General features: G+C 63.7%; 2 protein-coding genes across 5 annotated transcripts; one reads left to right on the forward strand and one right to left on the reverse strand.

The window, feature by feature from the left end:
- The first annotated feature begins 711 nt into the window (after positions 1 to 711).
- On the forward strand, positions 712 to 3,841 carry CFAP126 (cilia and flagella associated protein 126). 2 transcript variants are annotated; one of them, XM_074566734.1, is made up of 5 exons: positions 712 to 750; positions 851 to 913; positions 2,392 to 2,472; positions 2,596 to 2,772; positions 3,294 to 3,841. In XM_074566734.1, the coding sequence occupies exons 1-5, from the start codon at positions 724 to 726 to the stop codon at positions 3,696 to 3,698; spliced, it is 753 nt and encodes a 250-aa protein (XP_074422835.1). In that variant the 5' UTR covers positions 712 to 723; the 3' UTR covers positions 3,699 to 3,841. The 2 variants fall into 2 exon arrangements, with proteins under 2 accessions (XP_074422835.1, XP_074422836.1); XM_074566735.1 differs by lacking the exon at positions 3,294 to 3,841 and adding an exon at positions 3,092 to 3,225.
- Positions 3,842 to 5,236: 1,395 nt separating this feature from the next.
- Positions 5,237 to 16,015, reverse strand: SDHC (succinate dehydrogenase complex subunit C). 3 transcript variants are annotated; one of them, XR_012584566.1, is made up of 6 exons: positions 15,917 to 16,015; positions 12,251 to 12,307; positions 11,315 to 11,416; positions 10,511 to 10,572; positions 7,646 to 8,304; positions 5,237 to 6,336 (listed from the first exon to the last, which is right to left on the reverse strand). XR_012584566.1 is itself a non-coding variant. In XM_074566746.1 (6 exons), exons 1-6 carry the CDS (start codon positions 16,012 to 16,014, stop codon positions 6,077 to 6,079), a joined length of 588 nt encoding a protein of 195 aa, XP_074422847.1. In that variant the 3' UTR covers positions 5,237 to 6,076. The 3 variants fall into 3 exon arrangements, 2 of the variants coding, with proteins under 2 accessions (XP_074422847.1, XP_074422849.1); XM_074566746.1 differs by having other exon boundaries at positions 5,237 to 6,181; positions 8,141 to 8,304; positions 15,917 to 16,014; XM_074566748.1 differs by lacking the exons at positions 12,251 to 12,307; positions 15,917 to 16,015 and adding an exon at positions 11,967 to 11,971 and having other exon boundaries at positions 5,237 to 6,181; positions 8,141 to 8,304.
- Positions 16,016 to 16,997: the final 982 nt, after the last annotated feature.

A 16,997-nucleotide genomic window follows, 5' to 3' on the forward strand; every position in this document is an offset into this window, starting at 1 on the left:
GGGACAGGGATGGGGACGAGGGGACAGGAATAGGGACAGAGGGGACAGGGATGGGATGGAGGGGACAGGGATGGGGATGAGGGGACAGGAATAGGGACAGAGGGGACAGGGATGGGGACGAGGGGACAGGAATAGGGACAGAGGGGACAGGGATGGGGACGAGGGGACAGGGATGGGGACGGAGGAGACAGGGGTGGGGACATGGGGATGGGGTGGGATGGTGGGGACAAGGATGGGATGGAGGGGACAGGGATGGGGATGAGGGGACAGGGATGGGGATGAGGGGACAGGAATAGGGACAGAGGGGACAGGGATGGGGACGAGGGGACAGGGATGGGATGGAGGGAGGTGTCCCTGTCCAGGGCAGGGAGTGGCACTGGATGGGCACTAAAGGTCCGGTCCGGTCCGTCCCGTCCCGTCCCGTCCCGTCCCGTCCCGTCCCGTCCCGCCCCGCCCCGCCCCGTCCCGTCCCGTCCCGTCCCGTCCCGTCCCGCCCCGCCCCGCCCCGCCCCGCCCCGCCCCGCCCCGCCCCGCCCCGCCCAAACCATCCCCGCATTCTGGGACTATTAACCCGGGCCGCGCCAGGCCCCGCCCCCCGGACACACCCAGACAGACCACGCCCCCTCAACAAACCACGCCCCCTCATCAGACCACGCCCCCCGGGTACTCCCCTCGCCAGGCCACGCCCCCAACGCCGTTGCCAGGAGACGGCGCGCGCGGCCCATGGCGGCCCGCTACGGCGCGGGGCAGGTGAGGGCCGGGGTGGGGGGGGCTCGGACGGGGACCGGGACCGGGACCGGGACCAGGACCGGTCCGGTGCAGGCTCTCACCGGCCCCGCTCTCCCCGCAGTACGAGGACGCCTTCAGCCCCCACCGCCTGCAGAACTGGAGCGTGCCCCCCCCCGGCCGGCAGGTACCGACGGGACGGAACCCCCCCACCCCCCCGGGACCCCCCTCAGCCCAGCCCCGACCACCGCGGGAGCCCTGGACCCCCCCTCAGCCCTGGTCTGGGCCCCCAGGATCTCCCGGGACCTCCCCAGCTCCATCCCGGACCCCCCCCCGGGACCCTCCAGCCCCAGCCCCGACCCCAGGGACCCCCCTCAGCCCCGGCCCAGACCACCGCGGGAGCCCCGGACCCCCCCTCCGCTCTGGCCTGGGCCCTTGGGATCCCCCAGGTCCTCCCCAGCCCCATCTCGCACCCCCCTGGGACCCCCCAGCCCCAGCCCAAACCCCCGGGACCCTCAGGACCCCACTCAGCCTTGGCCTGGGTTCCCAGGACCCCCCAGGACCTTCTCAGCTCCATCCCAGACTCCCCCAGGACCCCCCCAGCCCAGGACCCTGGAACCCCCCTCAGCCCTGGCCTGGGCCCTCGGGATCCCCCAGGCCCTACCCAGCCCCATCCCGGACCCCCCGGGACCCTTCAGCCCCCTCACAGACCCCCGGGACCCCGCTCAGCCCAGCCCCGACCCCAGGGACCCCCCTCAGCCCCGGCCCAGATCACCTCGGGAGTCCTGGAACCCCCCTCAGCCCTGGTCTGGGTCCTCAGGATCCTCCAGGTCCTCCCCAGCTCCATCCCGGACCCCCCCTGGCATCCCCCAGCCCAAGCCCAGACGCCCGGGACCCCCCCTCAGCCCTGACCTGGGTCCCCAGGACCCCCCCAGCCCAGACCCCCGCAGCCCCCCTCAGCCCTGGCCTGGGCCCTCGGGATCCTCCAGGTCCTCCCCAACCCCATCCCACACCCCCTGGGACCCCACAACCCCAGACCAGACCCCCAGAACCCCCCTCAGACCTGGCCCAGACCCCGTAGACCCACTGGGACCCCCCCCAGCCCTGGCTTGGACTTCCCCGAGATCCGCTGGGACCCTCCACGGCCCCAGCCTGGACCACCTCGGGCCCCCCCATGATCACCCCAGCCCCAGCCCTGATCCCCTGGCCCCCCTCCAGCCCCACCCTGGACACCTGAGACCCCCCAGGACCCCTCAGCCCAGTCCTGGACCCCCAGGACCCACTGGTACACCCCCCAGCCCTGGCTTGGACCCCCCCCCGGGATCCCCCAGCACCACTCCAGCCCAGTCCTGGACCACCCGGGATGCCCACAGCCCCAGCCCAGATCACTGCGGGACCCCCCTCTGCCCTGTCCCTGACACCCAAAACTCACCAAGACCCCCCCAGCCTTGGTTTGGACCCCCCCCCACCCCGGGACACCCAAGTCCCCCTGGGACGCCCCTGGGACCCTCCTCAGCCCTGTCCCTGACACCCAGAACCCACCGAGACCCCCTCAGCCCTGGTTTGGACCCCCCCGGGACTTCCCTCAGCCCCAGCCCGGACACCCAGGTCCCCCTGGGACCCTCCCTGGACCCCCAGCCATACACCCGCCCCCCGCTCCCCCAGCGCCCCTCGCTGCGGCAGGGCTCCACGCCGATCGTCGCCGATGACCGGGGGCACCTGCTCCCCAACGTGCCCCGCTCCCAGGTGAGCCAGACCCACGGCCCGTGGCGGGGGGCCAGAGGTGGCCGCTCCTGCCCCTCGGCCAGCACCGGGGCTCCCTGGGACCCCAACACCCCGGCCAGACCCCGCTCCCCCTCTTCCTCCCAGGCTTCCCCGTGGGGGACGTTTGTGGGGACCTGGGAGATGCCGTCGCGGATTCCCCCGGCCCGGCTGGACCTGACATCCCGCTCGGCCGCCGCTGCCGGCCGGCTCACCGCCTGGATCCGCCGGCCCACCGCCCTGACCCGCGCCCGCAACGGCCTCCGCACCGACATCACCGGGAAGGTTGGTGGTCCCCCTCTGGGAGTCCGGGGCCGGCGCCTGCTGGGGCTCTGGTGTGGCCCCCCCGTGACGGGGTCCATCTCCCAGGGTGGCTCTGTGGTGGTCCCCAGGCTGGAGAGGGTTTCCAGGGCTGGGGACCAGCAGATTTCAGGGGTGTTTGGTACAAGGAGGCAGCGCCCGGTGCTTGGACCACCGTCTCCCCCCTTTTTTGGGTTGGGGCTCCCCCCCGCTTCACCCCAAATCCGGGCTCGTCTCCCCGGGGCTGGCTGGGTGCCGCTGTGCCGGCAGGAGGAGCTCACAAGCTGCCGTTCTCCTCCTCCAGGAGAAAAGCATCCAGGAACAAGGACTGCCCTGATGCGAAGGGGGTTCCTGGAGCCCCCCCAGCACCCCTTTCCCACTCCCTGCTTCTCCCCGGGGACTGCGGCCATGGGTGCCTTGTCCCCGCGTAGAGCAGCCCCCACCCCAAGTGCCCCCCCCGTCCCCATCTCTGCCCCCTGAGCGTAGCCCGAATCTCCCTCGCGCAGCCCCAGGAGCCTTGGTCGGACGTGCAGCCCACCACGGAGCCTTCCCGAAGGAGCAGGAGGGCATCCAGCGAGGGCATCCATCCCGCCGGGCGAGCGTTGGAGGAGCCAGCTGGCCCTGGGGGTCCCACAGCCCCGGGGTCCCATCAGCCCGGCCACACGGGGGTCCGGCGGGAGGGGGACGCGTCCCCGCAGCCCCCGGCAGCGCTCCAGCCTTCCTCCCAGCAGGATAAACCTGGGGGACAAACCCCCGGCTCCTGCCAGCCTGCGGTGACAGACCCCTGCCGTGGGGATACCAGGTTGCCCCAAATCCCAGCCTCGGTGCCCCCGGGGGCCAGCTCTCGTCAAACCGCCCCCGTTGCCAGCCCAGGGGGCAAATCCCCAGGGCTCAGGGCATCGCGGGCGTGAGAGTCGGGTGGCCACCCCGCGCTGGGCTCTGAGCTGGCTTCGCTCGGCTCCTGTCCCCTCCCGCAATCCCGCCAAACCTCCGGACACGCAGAAACCGCCTTCCCACCCCCGGGGTGAGGAAAGCCCAAGCGAGGCCAACAGTGGGACAGCCCCACAGGGCCCCCGCGCTCGTGTTTTCATAGCAATTTCGAAAAATACAGGTTTAAAAATAAATAAATAAATAAATAAATAAAGCCCCGCGTTTGGTTTCGGTAGCTCAGGGCGGGTCCGGGCTGCCCAAGTCCATGCCGCGTTTCGGTGTGGGATACGGTGCCCCCTCCGGGCTTTATCTCGGCTCATCCCATTTAATGTTTTGTGCTGGAAAAGTGGGATCCCGCGTGCGTCTGGAGCCACTGACGGCCCGCTCAGCCTCTCCCTGCACCCAGGAGGGAAATCCCACCACCGCAGGCTGGTCTCACCCATTCCTCCACCGGTCTCTTGCTGGTGGGGGGGGTGGAAAGGGGCAGCTCTGGCTTCCTTTCCCCGCGCTGCAGCCCCCTCCCGCCGCTCACGGAAGGGAAATAAAAGCCTGCGAAGCGCAGCTGAGAGCCACAACGAAGCCTAACTTCGTTAGCAGCTGGCACGCACCACAGAATAGCTCATTAGCCAGCAGAAGCGGGTTCCAAATAAAAGCCATTTCAGCAACTGCAGGAAGTAATTGGTTTAAAGCTAAAATACATTCATTTTTCACCCAGGAGAAGCTCTCTCCCGCTGGGGCGGGCGGCTACGCCGAGCAGGGTTCGGCAGTAAGTCTTTTCCCTCCGCCACGCTGCCAGCAGAGGGTTTCTCCTCCTTTGTGATTTCTCATCTCCGAGGCTCTGCGTCCCCTCGGGGCCGCGACGCCTTCTGCTAATTAACGGAGCGGCAGATTTGTTAGGTCCGGCAGCGGGCGGGAGGGCCGGGATCGCTGACAGACGTAAAAGCAATCGCGTGGAAAGGAGCCTGGCCGGCGCGAGGGATCTCGGAGAGCGTTGCTGGAGCGGGTCCCCTCCTGCCACTTCAGGTCTCCATCAAAAGCCCGATGAGGAGAGCAGCTGTTCCCCGTAAAGCCAACATTTTGCCAGCTGACGATGAGAACAGGAAGGAGGATCCTTCCCAAAACAGAGCCGAGACTCTCGCTGGGACAGAAAAGCGGGACGGAGCTCCCGACAGGGAGCATCCTCTTCGCAAAGCTTTGCTCCTGGTGGCAAAACGTTAAAAATCGGCCAGTTTGAGCAAAAAGCCTCTGGACCTCAGGGCAAGCGTTTGTACCTGTGCAAACAACCGCAGGCCAGGTAGGAAATTCCTTTCTGCCCGGGCTGGCAGCGTTTCAGACAACGTGGCCCCGCCGGCGGCAGCTCCAAAGGTCGGGCACCTCACCTGCCTCTAAAGCCGGCAAACAGTTGGTTTTTCCATCGCTCGGCTCCTCCGGGAAGTGGCGACTCCCCGGGGATCTCGGAGCCAAACACCCCTTTCCCGGCCAACCTCTCCTCGAGCAAACAGACGCCAAACTCCGCAGCTCAGTGCGAAGGATCAAGGCTGCTTTATTGCAAAGGGGGACAAGTGACAATTGCCGAAAACGAGAGCTGGTGGCAAGACGCGATTGGAAAACCACGTCTCTCCCATCGTGCCAGAGACGGATTAACTTCCTAACAGGGCAAAACGGATCATTTTTCATTGGCAGAGGCTCCAAAGCTGGCCGAATTTCAAGGGTAAGGAGTGGGGACTGAACCTCTGGGGGTCTGAGCACCCCATGCCAGGCTCGGGAAGTGCAGGGTCCCGGCACGGCACCCATCACCCATTCTCCTCACGGGTGCCGGCGTTGGCAGCTCCGCCTGCTCTCCCTGCCCTGCCACGGGCTGCCTCAATGGAGATGCTTGTCCTGCGCCGAGCCTACACCCGCGCTACCAGCCGTCCCCGAGCCCACTCGGACCTGCGGGGACACAGATTCAGCATTGTCTCAAGCTTGGGGACAGAGCAGAGAAAAGAAACGCCCTGGAGTTTGCCTGGAAGAAGCCAGGCAGCTCTGCGGGAGCGACTAAACGTGTGGGGATCGGCTGTTAATTGGTGCCCGACTTTCCGTGGCTTCTCGGGCGTGCGGCATGGCAGGAGAGAGCCCGGCCTGTCCCTGTCCCCCCCCACCCCAAGCTAAGAGGGGGTCAGCACATCAGCCGGGTTAACGAAAAGCAACTCTGATCATCCACAAGATTCGCAAGGAGGGGAAGAGCCACCTTCCCCGCACGTTTGTAGTTACTCAGGAGCCTGTCCTCCCGCCTCCCCTCTCCACGCACGTCTTGAGGTGGGCCAGGACGGAGGAAATCTTCCAAAAAACCAGGGAGGCCGTCAAGGGGGAGGCACCTTCACATCGCCGCCAGGCCGGCGGAGGAGAGCAGGGTCAAGATCAGGACCAGCACCCCGGACTGGTTCACCTGGGGGATCTTGAACCCCTTCCCCATGTCCCATGCCTGCAGGAGAGAAGAAACACAGCAGGTTTAATTCAGCAGGGCCGGGACGGTCCCTGATGGGGGATGTGCAGCAAAGCATCATCTTTCTGGTAAAAGCTTAGAAAACTGCCCCAAAAAACAGCCTTCGGACCACGGGGCACAGACCAGAGGGAGGGCTGCAGGCGTGCACCACTGCAGGGCAACGGGCAGGGGTGTCCCTGGGTGCAGGCACACGTGCTCCGTGCCAGGGGAAGCTGATCCCCCACCGACCCCCCCAAATCTATCGGCAAAGCCGCCCGCGAGCTCTCCCTAATCCCCGACAGCCGCAGCGCGCCAGGTTCGCTTCAAAAGCTGCAGCTGCTCTCCGCTCGCTCCTCTCCTGCTGACAGAAATAGGTTATAAAGCACGGCGCGAGCCGCACATCTGAAGCGGCGCTAACATCCCCCGGGGACAGAGCCGAGCGGGTGGGGATGAACCGCAGCCCCCACCCCCGGCACCTCCGCGTGCACCCCCGGGGTACGGTGCGAGTCACGGGGGCCAGCTGAGCCCCTGTGGCAGGGAGGGACGCTGGAACGGCACCCCAGAGTCGCGTGTCCTCGGCTCCCAGGTGGGTTTGTCCCCCTTCACCTGACTTTGGCCAAGGTGGCAAGTGCAGCCCGGGGGGCGCAGGCCTCCTCCCGGCAAGCCCCTGGGCTCAAAAAAGAGAAGCACCTGGGGCAGAGGCACCAAACCGACCCTGCTCCGGGTTGACTCCCCTTCTGTCATCCATGGGGTGCGCTGCCGGGGCTGGGGGGGGCGGGCAACGCTGCTGGTTTCCCTCTCAGCCAATTTAATTGGCATCCTAATATATATGCGCAGGCAGAGACTTCAGCACGCATTCGACTCACGACGCTCGGAACGAGCAGCCGGTTATGACGGCTCCGTTTGCCCCACAGCGTCTCCAGGAGCGAGCGGGGGCTCAGCCGGCTGCAGGCCCCGTGCTCCCAGACCTCCTCCGACAGCGAGTGACTTAGGAAGCGGATAACGAGCACTCGCAGCACTGCCGGCCACCCCAAGGGCCCGCAGAGAGGGCTCCTCTCGCAGCAAACGGCTGTTGTTCACCCCGACGGCTCGGCCAGGCACCTCCCGGCGCTCTGACACGAGCACCTCGTAACGGCTGCTCTCTGGCACAGGATGCAACATCCAGCAACGCTCGAATCCCGTGTTTCCACGCTGGAAACTCTGGAAGCTGTCGGCGCCCGCAGCGCCAGCCCACGTCTGCAGCGCGGCTCCGCACGTGATGCTCCCCCCCCGCCCCGGCCCAGAGCAGGAGGATCGTGTCACGCTCCGGGCCAGCTGCCTTTGCAATTTGCTCCTGTAAAAACTAACCTATCTGGAGCTACAGAAAACATAAAAATCAACTACAAAAAGCGGCACGTCTTGTACCGTTCCCAGCGAGAAACTCTCAGCTCTGCAGCCCCCCCTCCTTCGTCAAACACAGGAAGCTCGGCTGAACGGAGCTGCTTGTTCCACGCTTCGGCCCAGGGCAAACATCACACGTTACTTTCTGCGCAGGCAGCGCCGTCTCCAACCCTCCGCCACACGTTCTTCTGGGCTCATCAAATGTAATAAAGCACTTGGAAGATCACAGCGCGACGGCTGTGTGACGAGGGTGAGATAACGAGCCACGGGTGGCAGCTCTACAGGGCTCGAGCCCGCAGCTCTGCGGACACGTCCCCGGCTCTAACGTTGCTCCTGCCACCCCTCGTCCCTCTCCCGCAGCCGAGGAGCCGCGGGGGATACTTCAGCCAGCTGGGCCACCCAGCGAAGTACCAGCGTCACGATGCTCTTTGCAACTTAAACGTACCCAAAATTAGCACCGAGGTTCTGAAGCGCTCAAGGTGACTAATTCCCATTTCCAAGGGCACCTTCCCCAGATGCCGCAGCTGGCAGACGCTTCCCTTCCCTCGCGCCCCCGGCCCCTCGCGGGGGGCTACTCACAAGGTGTCGGATTCCGTTCCAGGTGTGGTAGGAGAAGGGAAAAGCCAGAGCGAACTTAGCAGAGTAGATGAGAGCGGGCCCCAGGCTGAGCGACTTCACCATGGCCAGGTAGTGGGGAAACTGTTCCGGGAGCAGCAGGGCAGCCAGACCAAAGAGGGAGACTCCTGAGAAAGACAAAGCCCACAGGTCAAGCCAGCAGAAGCGTTTCCAACCCCTCTCTGCCCGCAAAGAACCCCAGGTCACCTCTAAATCTCTGGTTTGGTGCCACAGCCTCAACCGCCACCAGCTCACGGCAGCCTGGGGAGGAAGGAGGAGGGAGAAGGGCTCTGCCGGCCTGGTGGCAGCGCCAGCTGCACTGTGACACTGTGCCCCGGGGTGCCGAGGACTCAAACTGGGGCAGCAACGCCCTGAATCTTGGTCCTGCAGCAGGGGCTGCATTACTCATACAACACCCAGAGCCCAAACTGGCCTGAGCTCACGCAATTGCAGCCAAACCAGCCCAAATTCAAGGTTAAAGGGACAAAGAAGTTTGGAAATGTGAGGTGGCGGTTCTTCAACAAAGTCCCCAGATCCACATCTTGGGACAGAAACCCCTCCACCGCCACGGCAGCGATGTAGCAGGGCTGCCTTGACAGGGACCAGCAAAGGAAGCGGCAGACAAAGAGACAGCCCGACACGCGTGGCTGCACGAGCTGCAGGAGCCGCGGCAGCTTCTCCTCCTCCTCCTCCTCTTTTCTAGGCCAAGAGGCTTGCTCCAGATGGTGCTGCCAAAAGCACGGGAACGATCGCAGCCAGCAGTCAGCCCGGTCGCGATTCACCCTCCGCTCAATAGCGCCTGATTACACTGCGGCACGCAAGCTCGAGCACCTCGGCTGCGGCCGGCGCTGGCAGCGCGAGTCAACCAGCTGCTTCCTCGCTCAGCCACTTGTCTCCTCAACGGCCTTTGTGCTCGCCCTGCAACAAGCGCAGGAAGTCAGAGGCTCCTGTAATTACAGGCCTTGACGGAGAGGAGCTGAACACACGCTTCCCCCTCCTCCTCCTGGTTGCTGAGCTCTGGTGGGCAGAAGCGACGTTCCTTCGTGCTCCATCACCCTGGGAAGGGGACGACTTCCCCTCCGGCAGGAGGTGATGGATCGGAGCAGAAAGGCAACACTGAACCTGCCAGCTCGGCCCGTCTGACAGCAAGTTGGATGGGTCAAGCTGACAGCCACGGGGCCAGGCACGTCCCGAGCTCCTGGAGATCCCAAAGCAGCGTGGTGCCAGCAGGGCTGCCATGCGATGCCCTGGATCCGCGCACGGAGCAGGGCACGCAGCCACCCCGCAGGAGCCAGCTGGGCTCGCAGGGTGCATGCAGGCAAAGTCACCTTGCCGTGCCGGGAGCAGGCGTCTGTCAGCCGCTCCCCCGCAGAGGCTGCGTGCCGCTTCTTCCCGAGGCAGAGCTGGGCACGAGCTGGATCCTGGGAGGAGCAGAGCCTGCGGACAGAGGCTCACCAGGGCTCTGCCGCGTGGATATCGGAGCAGGAGGGCACGTGGGTGCCCTTTTCTAGGAGCCCAGCTCCTAAACCTTCCCAGGAGGCCAGGATGGGAAGGAAGGGCAGGCTGCAGCCCTCGCTGCTCCCTCTCACTCTGCCAAACGAGGAACCTAAGTCCTCAGTCCTGCGCTTCTTTTCTGAGTCCCTTCACCCCCTCCACGCCTATAAACACCAACCCAGCTCCCCTCCCTCGACCGGAGAAGCACCTTCCTGCTGCCATGAGAGGGCATTAATGGAAATAAAACAGCCCTTCACAGTTAGGCGTCCTATCGCTTAGTCAAACCATGCAAGTCAAATTGCTGGAGGGAGCTGATCAGTTTTGATGCTGGCACCGCCTCCCTCCCCAGCGGGATCGCTGGGAAAGCAGCAGCCGCTCGCATGAAGCTGAAAAACTCCACCTGTGCTATGGGAAAATCCTCTGAGCCCTGCCGGCCTGTCTGTTTTTCCCCTCACACAGGATAAAGCAGTAAAAAAAAAAAAAACCAGCCACGGAAGAGAAGGGCTGAGAACTGGAGCAGCCGATTGTCCTTTTCCAGGCTGGGCAAGGCCTCAAAGAAAGCAGCCAGGTGCTGCAAAGGCTTTGAAGGCTTTTACGTACAGAGGAGCATCGCTCTCTTTGCAGGACTCGAGCCACTCGCAGCACGAGAGGGAGATATTCAGGGTACAGAACGAGCCGAGGACAAAGCACAGGTTTCCCAGGAAAAAACCCATTGCTGAAGCCCAGGGATGGAGGAGAGAAAACGACCGCCCGGAGTCACATCTCCGAATCAGTCAGAAGGGTCTTCCCTCCCACAGCCCCCACCCTCCGTCGCCACAAGCGGGAGGGAGATGCACGAACCTAAGCTCAGCGCAACGCCGGTGCCCCGGTGCGTGATGGACATCGCCATGGGCAGGGACCACCTGAAAAACAACCAACCTCGTCAGCAAAACAGGGCACAACACCACGGGAGGCCTCGGCGGCCGCCGGGACAAAGCACAGCCCGTCTATTCCTAGACAGCTCCGTGCTGCTGGGCGGGTTATTTCTGCTCTCGGAGTTATTCAAGGAATCCAGCCAGAGCAAAAGGGGAGAGACGGGGGAATTTGCAGAGGCAGCTTGGGAATGGCAAATGCCACTGGCACGGGTTTGGGAAGGGGAAGGGCGTCTGCTGAGAAAGCTTAAAGGGAGATGAAACAGGAGAAGACCGTAATGCTCCTGCAGTTGAGGAACAAAAGGGCAGGGTTTGGGCATCCAGGCTCACAGCTAAAGCAGAGAACCTGGAAAAGTGACCTGGAGGTGGCCCCAAAGAGGCCGTCACCTTTCTGAGGAGGGAATCCGAGAGCCCCACATTGGCCTCCTGCCCCCGAGGACTGCCAGCTCCGCAGGGGGATGAGGCAAAACAAAACGCTGCCCCGCACCCCTGAGGCGCAGCTCTGGGAGCACCGTACCCCTCCGCAACACCCCGTACGGAGCGTCGTCACCTCCCCGGGGGAGGCTCCCGCAGCTCAGACTGTTCACAGTGCAATTCAGAGGGTCTCTGCCCGAAGTGGCAGTGGGAACATGCACAGCCCTTGCACCCAAGGGTGCCTCCGGGGACGGGGCTGTCGTGTGCCGGAGCCCAAAGGTGCCCTGGTGCGAAGCCAAGGAGGCCGAGAGGCTCTTACTTGTAAATGGTGACATGAGGGGACAAGGGACGATTGGACTTGGTGTTCTTCTCCCAGAAGCGGGCCATCTCCTCCTTGGCCGTCGTTCCCATCGGGACGATGCTGCAAAAGAAGAGGAGACGGGAAGCGCAGGGCGACGGGCAGCGTTTTACCCCGGCCCGCTCCACCGGGCTTTGCCACGGCGGCTTTCCATCTCGCAGACCGCGAGCTCCCGGCTGACCTTGACTACGGCAGCACAAAGAAGGGCTCCAGCTGTGCACAGACGCGGGTGAGGAGCGGATCGGTGCCAGCTCTCCCCAGGGAATAATAATAATAATAGGCAGGACGGGAAGCTGCTGCACTGGAATCCACTCAGCCGGCGGAGCCGAGCCCCCCCGCCCCCGGCCCTCGCCCAGCATCACCCAAATCAGGGTGTAGGATATCAGATAACACATTATATAATGCTGATAACACGCAACCTGCTCTTTACTGCCACGGTAATTGCACACTGTACCAAAGAAAGAGCTCGTCATTTAATGTTCCCCGAGATTACACAGCAATTACACTTACAGCCCAATTTAGCAGAAAATAACGATTTCTCCCCAAGCCCGGCAGCATGAAGCATGGGAACAAGAGGGTTTGTGTGGCTCCCAGCCCTCCTCAGGTGCAAAGCTGTCGCACAGAGGGGTGACAGGGGTATCACCGCCCCCACGACGGACCCAGGCCCACCTCAGCAGCCAGCCAGGCTCTCCCTTTATCCTGTCCGCAAGCCCCAGCCCCCCCATAAATAGGCCGTGCCCTCGTGGTGGCACCAGGCGGTAAGTGCCCGGCCAACACATGGCGTCGGTTGACCAGAATTACTAAGCGGATGGAGCTCGCGCACACTGCAAAGCCTTAGACGGGATCCCTGGGGGAAGAACTTAATCCCGTTACTCTCAATAAAACCTCGGCACTCACTGTCGCACAGAAAGGCCGGGGCCAAGCCGAGCCAGCAGGCATCGCCGACCGACACACCTGCAAGAGAGAAGACAGAAAGGCTTTAGTGAGCGCCAAAGAAATGCCTGAAAACACCAGCAAGACGGGGCCGGGGAGGGGATTCGCCACTTTGGGGTACCTTCGGTATCTTAAAATTGATCTTAACACGAGAGGATCTGGGGTGTTCCTCGACAAACCTTCCCTCTCCTCTTAACTAGAGTCTCTAGACTCTGCCCGAGGGTTCATTCTTTACGACACCCTGTAATTAGTCTGCTCAGCTGTAATACCTTGTTTGTAAGACAGACATAAACAGCGCTCTAAGCTCCCGGCTATGCCGAGGCAGTCCATTTTTCACTCTCACTACGGCAATTATCGGGGCGGGCGGCACACGTCCCCACAAAAGCGCATCTGCCGAGCTCCGCGGAAAGGGCTGGTTCAGGCCACCGCTCTCCGCGCGTCCGAGATGAAGACGTCGCCTCCCCTGCCTCCAAACGCTCGTTTTCATTACAGCCTTTCACCGCCGCCATTCGTTAAGCTCCGAGCGCCGGCGAGGCGGGAGGCGGCTGTCACAGCCCAGCACACACGGCATTTCAGCCGCGCCGAGGCTCGGGGCAGGGAGGTAAAAAAGGGATTTTGTGGTGCCCCAAGGAGTGGGTGCCGCTCTCTGCGGAGCGATTGTGGTTAACGGCGGCTCTTGACATTCAAGGGCATCTCTCCAGGAACGGGGAGGAACAGGCCCCCAGCCCGGCGCAGCTCGAGCGTTTGCAGATGTGGGCTGGAATCCGCGGCGCCCGCTCCTCTCCCGGCCAAAGCCCGACAGGCAGCGCCGCTTTTCCTGACGACACGACGAGAACAAGGTGTGTCATAACGTTTGGCGCGCTCGTCTGCGGCCCGGCGACAAACACTAATTAATCTTCCCGAACGCACAAGCATCTGTACCAGCATCTCCCGCTGCTTCGTTAACAGCGGGAGAGAAACGAAGCTCCGCCGCTCTTCAGTTGTCATACAGCCGGGCTCAAGGACGCGGTAGGAAAAACATCTGGAGGTCAGCTCTTCACCAGGTGTAAATGCAAAACAAAAGTCATTATTATTAACCACTCCGAGTTCCTGTGTAAATGATCGTTAGGATGTTTCCTTTCAAAATCCTCCCTCGCGTTCAAAAGCTGGACTTGAAAAACAGCAGGTTTTTAGGAAGGCGTCCTGGCTGGAGGCATGAATTTTCGGCAATGCGGAATCCAGCCCGTGCTGCAGTGCAACGTTTCTAGATTGAAAACCCTTCTTTGAACCATCTCTGGTTTATCAAACGCCCTCCCTGCGCGCAGCCTGACGGCGAGACCGAGAGCTTCAGGGGGACACAGCGAGGGCTGCGAGCCCAGCCAAACCTCCGCGCCCACCATCGCGTCCCAGAGCCGCCGACAACGGATCCCCGGAGAAAATTCTTAGGAAACACACGGGAGAACCCCCCACCACGTGCAGCTCACGCACTTCCCAGGCCAGAGGGTTTCAATCCGTAACAAACGGCATCGACACCTCCCGACCCACCCCCCCCCGCCCCAGCTTTCAGCGCGGATTCTCACAGCTGAACACGACCCAGAGAATCCGCTCCCTGCTCGTCCCGAGCCCCCGCGCCAGCCACCACCTCCCGGTTCCTGGGTAGGGGAGAGGAGGTGAACGATAAACCTCTACCCGCAGACCATTAATGATTTATACCCCTCGCTCACGCCCCCCCCTCTTCCGTCCTCTTTTCCAGATTAAAAGGCCCAACCTACTTCACCTCTCCCTCTACGGAAACCGCTCGACACCTCTTCTGGGGGCTGGGGCGGTGGAATCCGGCTCCCAATCACACACAATATTCAAACCAAGACGAAAACCCGCAACGCGTTCGCATTTTTTCCAAAGCGAAAACTCCCCAGCAGGAACTCCGCATCTTCTTGGCTCGATTTTAATTATTTTTTTCTTTTTTTTTTTTTTTTTTTTTCCAGACGCAAAGCATTGCGGCTTCCTTCACCGCGACGACTACGGCTCGCAAAACACAGCCCTCCAGCTAAGCAATCAAGGTCACTCTGTACCAAGGACCTGTCCTCTTCATTATTTATCATTCTCTAAATTGTTGCATCTTCTCCCGCTCTCCCTCCATTAACTGGCCTTTTCTTCCAGATCACTGACAAACACGGGGTTTTTTTAAAAGAATTAGCCCCCAGAACACGCCAAGAGTTTCCCACAGCGCCCCACCAACTCCCGCTCTGCCCCGCGCCCCGGGAGGGTGCAAAAACTGAGGGGACACCCCCGGCTGGTGTTGGTTATGGGGGATTTTAAGGGGGGGCAGCCGCTCGCGTAGGGCTGGAGAAGGACAAGCGTCAAGCGGCAGCTCCGACGAGACATCTATAAACGCCCGGCAGCGGAACACACGCAGCTGCGTTAGCTCCGGAGGAGAATCTGGGGAGTCGCGGGGGGACAGGCCTGGAGCAGCATCAGCTCAGCGTCACATCGATAGACGGTCGTTAACGTTTCTCCTGCGAGACAGGTCTATAAAAATCACTCGGATTTCGCCACGGAGGAGGCAAATGAGAAGCAATTATATATGCTTTTTCATCTGACAAGCCGAAGGAGATGCGCAATGAAGTCATCGGGCTGCAAAGCCAGAGCGAGCGACGTCTCTCTCTTGTTTTTCAAGCGGCGGCTGTGGGGCGCCCGCCCCCCCAGCAGGTATCGGAGCCCCCCGCCCCTTCCTGCTGCCAGCAGATCCTGCCTTTCAACAAACCCCCACACGCAACAAAGAGCTTTCCACAAAAGCACCGACTGCCGCTAGAAGGAGAATATGTTAAGAGAATGAAATCCCAAACACTGTCTCCCGGCTGATATCAAAGAGAACATCAAGAATGGCGGGGGGGGGGACGGGGAGGGAGACGGTCACAGCCTCGAGGAGGCACAAAACTTTCCGGTGGGGGCGAGGGACGGGAAAAGGCACCTTCGAGCCTGGCGAACACAACGCCCGTTCCCCACCGCTGCCCAGCACCCCCGGCCATGGCGGGACATGCTCCCGCCCAGGACTACCGACCTCCTGTGAAGCCACCAGCGCCCTGGGGGGTGGCCCTGCGAGGTGGGGGACACCCCCCCCCCCAGCGCCAGCTGGGTGGCGACGGGGACATTCGTCCACCTGGTCAAGGCCACCAAGAGCCACAGGGGCGAGGGACGGGGAGGGAAGGCGCGGGCCTGCCCTTCTCTGAGGGCCCTGAGCCGCCAGACGCCCCCCCCCCAGGCCTGCCCGGCCCCTGCAGCCGTCCCGGGGGAGCGGAGGGGGGGGGGACGATGCCTCACCGGTTCCCTACGGCCGCGGGACCGGGGCGGGGGCTCCGCAGGGACACGGGCCTTAAACACAGCGCGGGGAGCGGTGTCGGTGCTTCCAGAGCCCCAGCGAGCCCCGGGGGAACGGCCGCGCCCGGGGGCGCAGGGACCGGGGGGCACTGGGGGGGGCCGGGCCTAGGGGCGGCGCGGCCCGTCCCCGCACCGGGGGCCGTTACCCACGGCCGGGACGGGGCACCCCATGGTCCGGCCCGCCCGGGGCTCCGTGAGCGGCTCCGGCCCCGCGACGCGTCCCCCACCCCCGCCCCGCCGGGCTGTCCCGGCCCGGTCCCTCCCGGGAGTCACCTCAACGCCAGCGCCGCCATCTTGGAGCGCCCCGCACGCCGGAAGCGGCCGTGACGCACTTCCGCCCCTGCCGCCCGGGGCTGCCCGTTACCTTCCATCACCCCCGGGGCTGCCCGTTATCAGCCTCGGGGCTGCCACTTACCCCCTCGTTAACCCCCCCGGGGCTGACCATTAACCCCCAGTTAGCCGCTCCGGGGCTGCCCGTTACCCCCGCGTTATTCCCCCCGGGGCTTCCCGTTACCCGCCCGTTATCCCCCGTTAACCCGCCCGGGGCTGCCCCTTACCCTCCCGTTAAGCCCCCCAGGGCTGCCCGTTAACCCCCAGTTAGCCGCCCCGGGGCTGCCCGTTACCACCCCCCGTTAACTCCCTCGTTAACCCCCCCGGGGCTGCCCGTTAACCCCCGTTACCCGCCGTTAACCCGCCCGGGGCTACCTGTTGCCCCCCCGGGGCTCCCTGTTACCCCCGGGGGTGCCCGTTACACCCCCGTTACCCCTCATTAACCCCCCTGGGGCTACCTGTTGTCCCCCCGGGGCTGCCCGTTATTTCCCCGTTACCCCCCCACAAGGGGGTACCCCCCACCCCCCGCCCCGGCGGTCAAAGACCTTCTGAGGAAAACCCCGCTTTGGAGCGTTTCACCCCAAAAAACCACCGCTCGCCCCTTCACAGCAACCGGGGGGGGGGACACACGACGTCGCGTGAATTCCCGCCCCGGGCGGTGGCACCTTGGTGGCCCCCCCATGGGGACGGACGTGCCCCTCGTACGGTGGCTCCGTGCCCTGAGGGGACACACACACACACACACGGGCCAGCGTCACCCCCTCAAAGCTGCCTTTTCACCCCAAAATGGAGCCGGAGCAGAGGCCGCCGGGAAGGCGCTTGGCCGGAGCTGGCGGTCATCGCTGGCTGAGACCCCCCCCACCCGCCCCATGGCGACCCCCACCCGCCCCATGGCCGTGCCCGGGGCTCTACAGCCAGGGCAAGAGCCGAGACTCGGCCTCGGTGTTAATTAGAGTGAGCTTTAATTAACGGCTGGATGGGGATGAGGGGAAAGGTGGCCTGAGGGAGGGGGGGGAGTGTGTAG

Source organism: Larus michahellis, chromosome 24 (assembly GCF_964199755.1).
Source record: "Larus michahellis chromosome 24, bLarMic1.1, whole genome shotgun sequence".
NCBI classification, from domain to species: Eukaryota; Metazoa; Chordata; class Aves; order Charadriiformes; family Laridae; genus Larus; species Larus michahellis.

Excerpts from the sequence above, each read along its gene's own strand:
- CFAP126 (XM_074566734.1), top strand. The coding sequence starts at position 724 with ATGGCGGCCCGCTACGGCGCGGGGCAG. Across the intron at positions 914-2,391 it reads TGCCCCCCCCCGGCCGGCAG|CGCCCCTCGCTGCGGCAGGG; the intron begins GTACCGACGGGA and ends CCGCTCCCCCAG. Across the intron at positions 2,473-2,595 it reads CCAACGTGCCCCGCTCCCAG|GCTTCCCCGTGGGGGACGTT; the intron begins GTGAGCCAGACC and ends TCTTCCTCCCAG.
- SDHC (XM_074566746.1), bottom strand. The coding sequence starts at position 16,014 with ATGGAAGGTAACGGGCAGCCCCGGGCGGCAGGGGCGGAAGTGCGTCAC. Across the intron at positions 12,308-15,916 it reads ATGGCGGCGCTGGCGTTGAG|GTGTGTCGGTCGGCGATGCC; the intron begins GTGACTCCCGGG and ends TCTCTCTTGCAG. Across the intron at positions 11,417-12,250 it reads CCCGGCCTTTCTGTGCGACA|CATCGTCCCGATGGGAACGA; the intron begins GTGAGTGCCGAG and ends CTTCTTTTGCAG.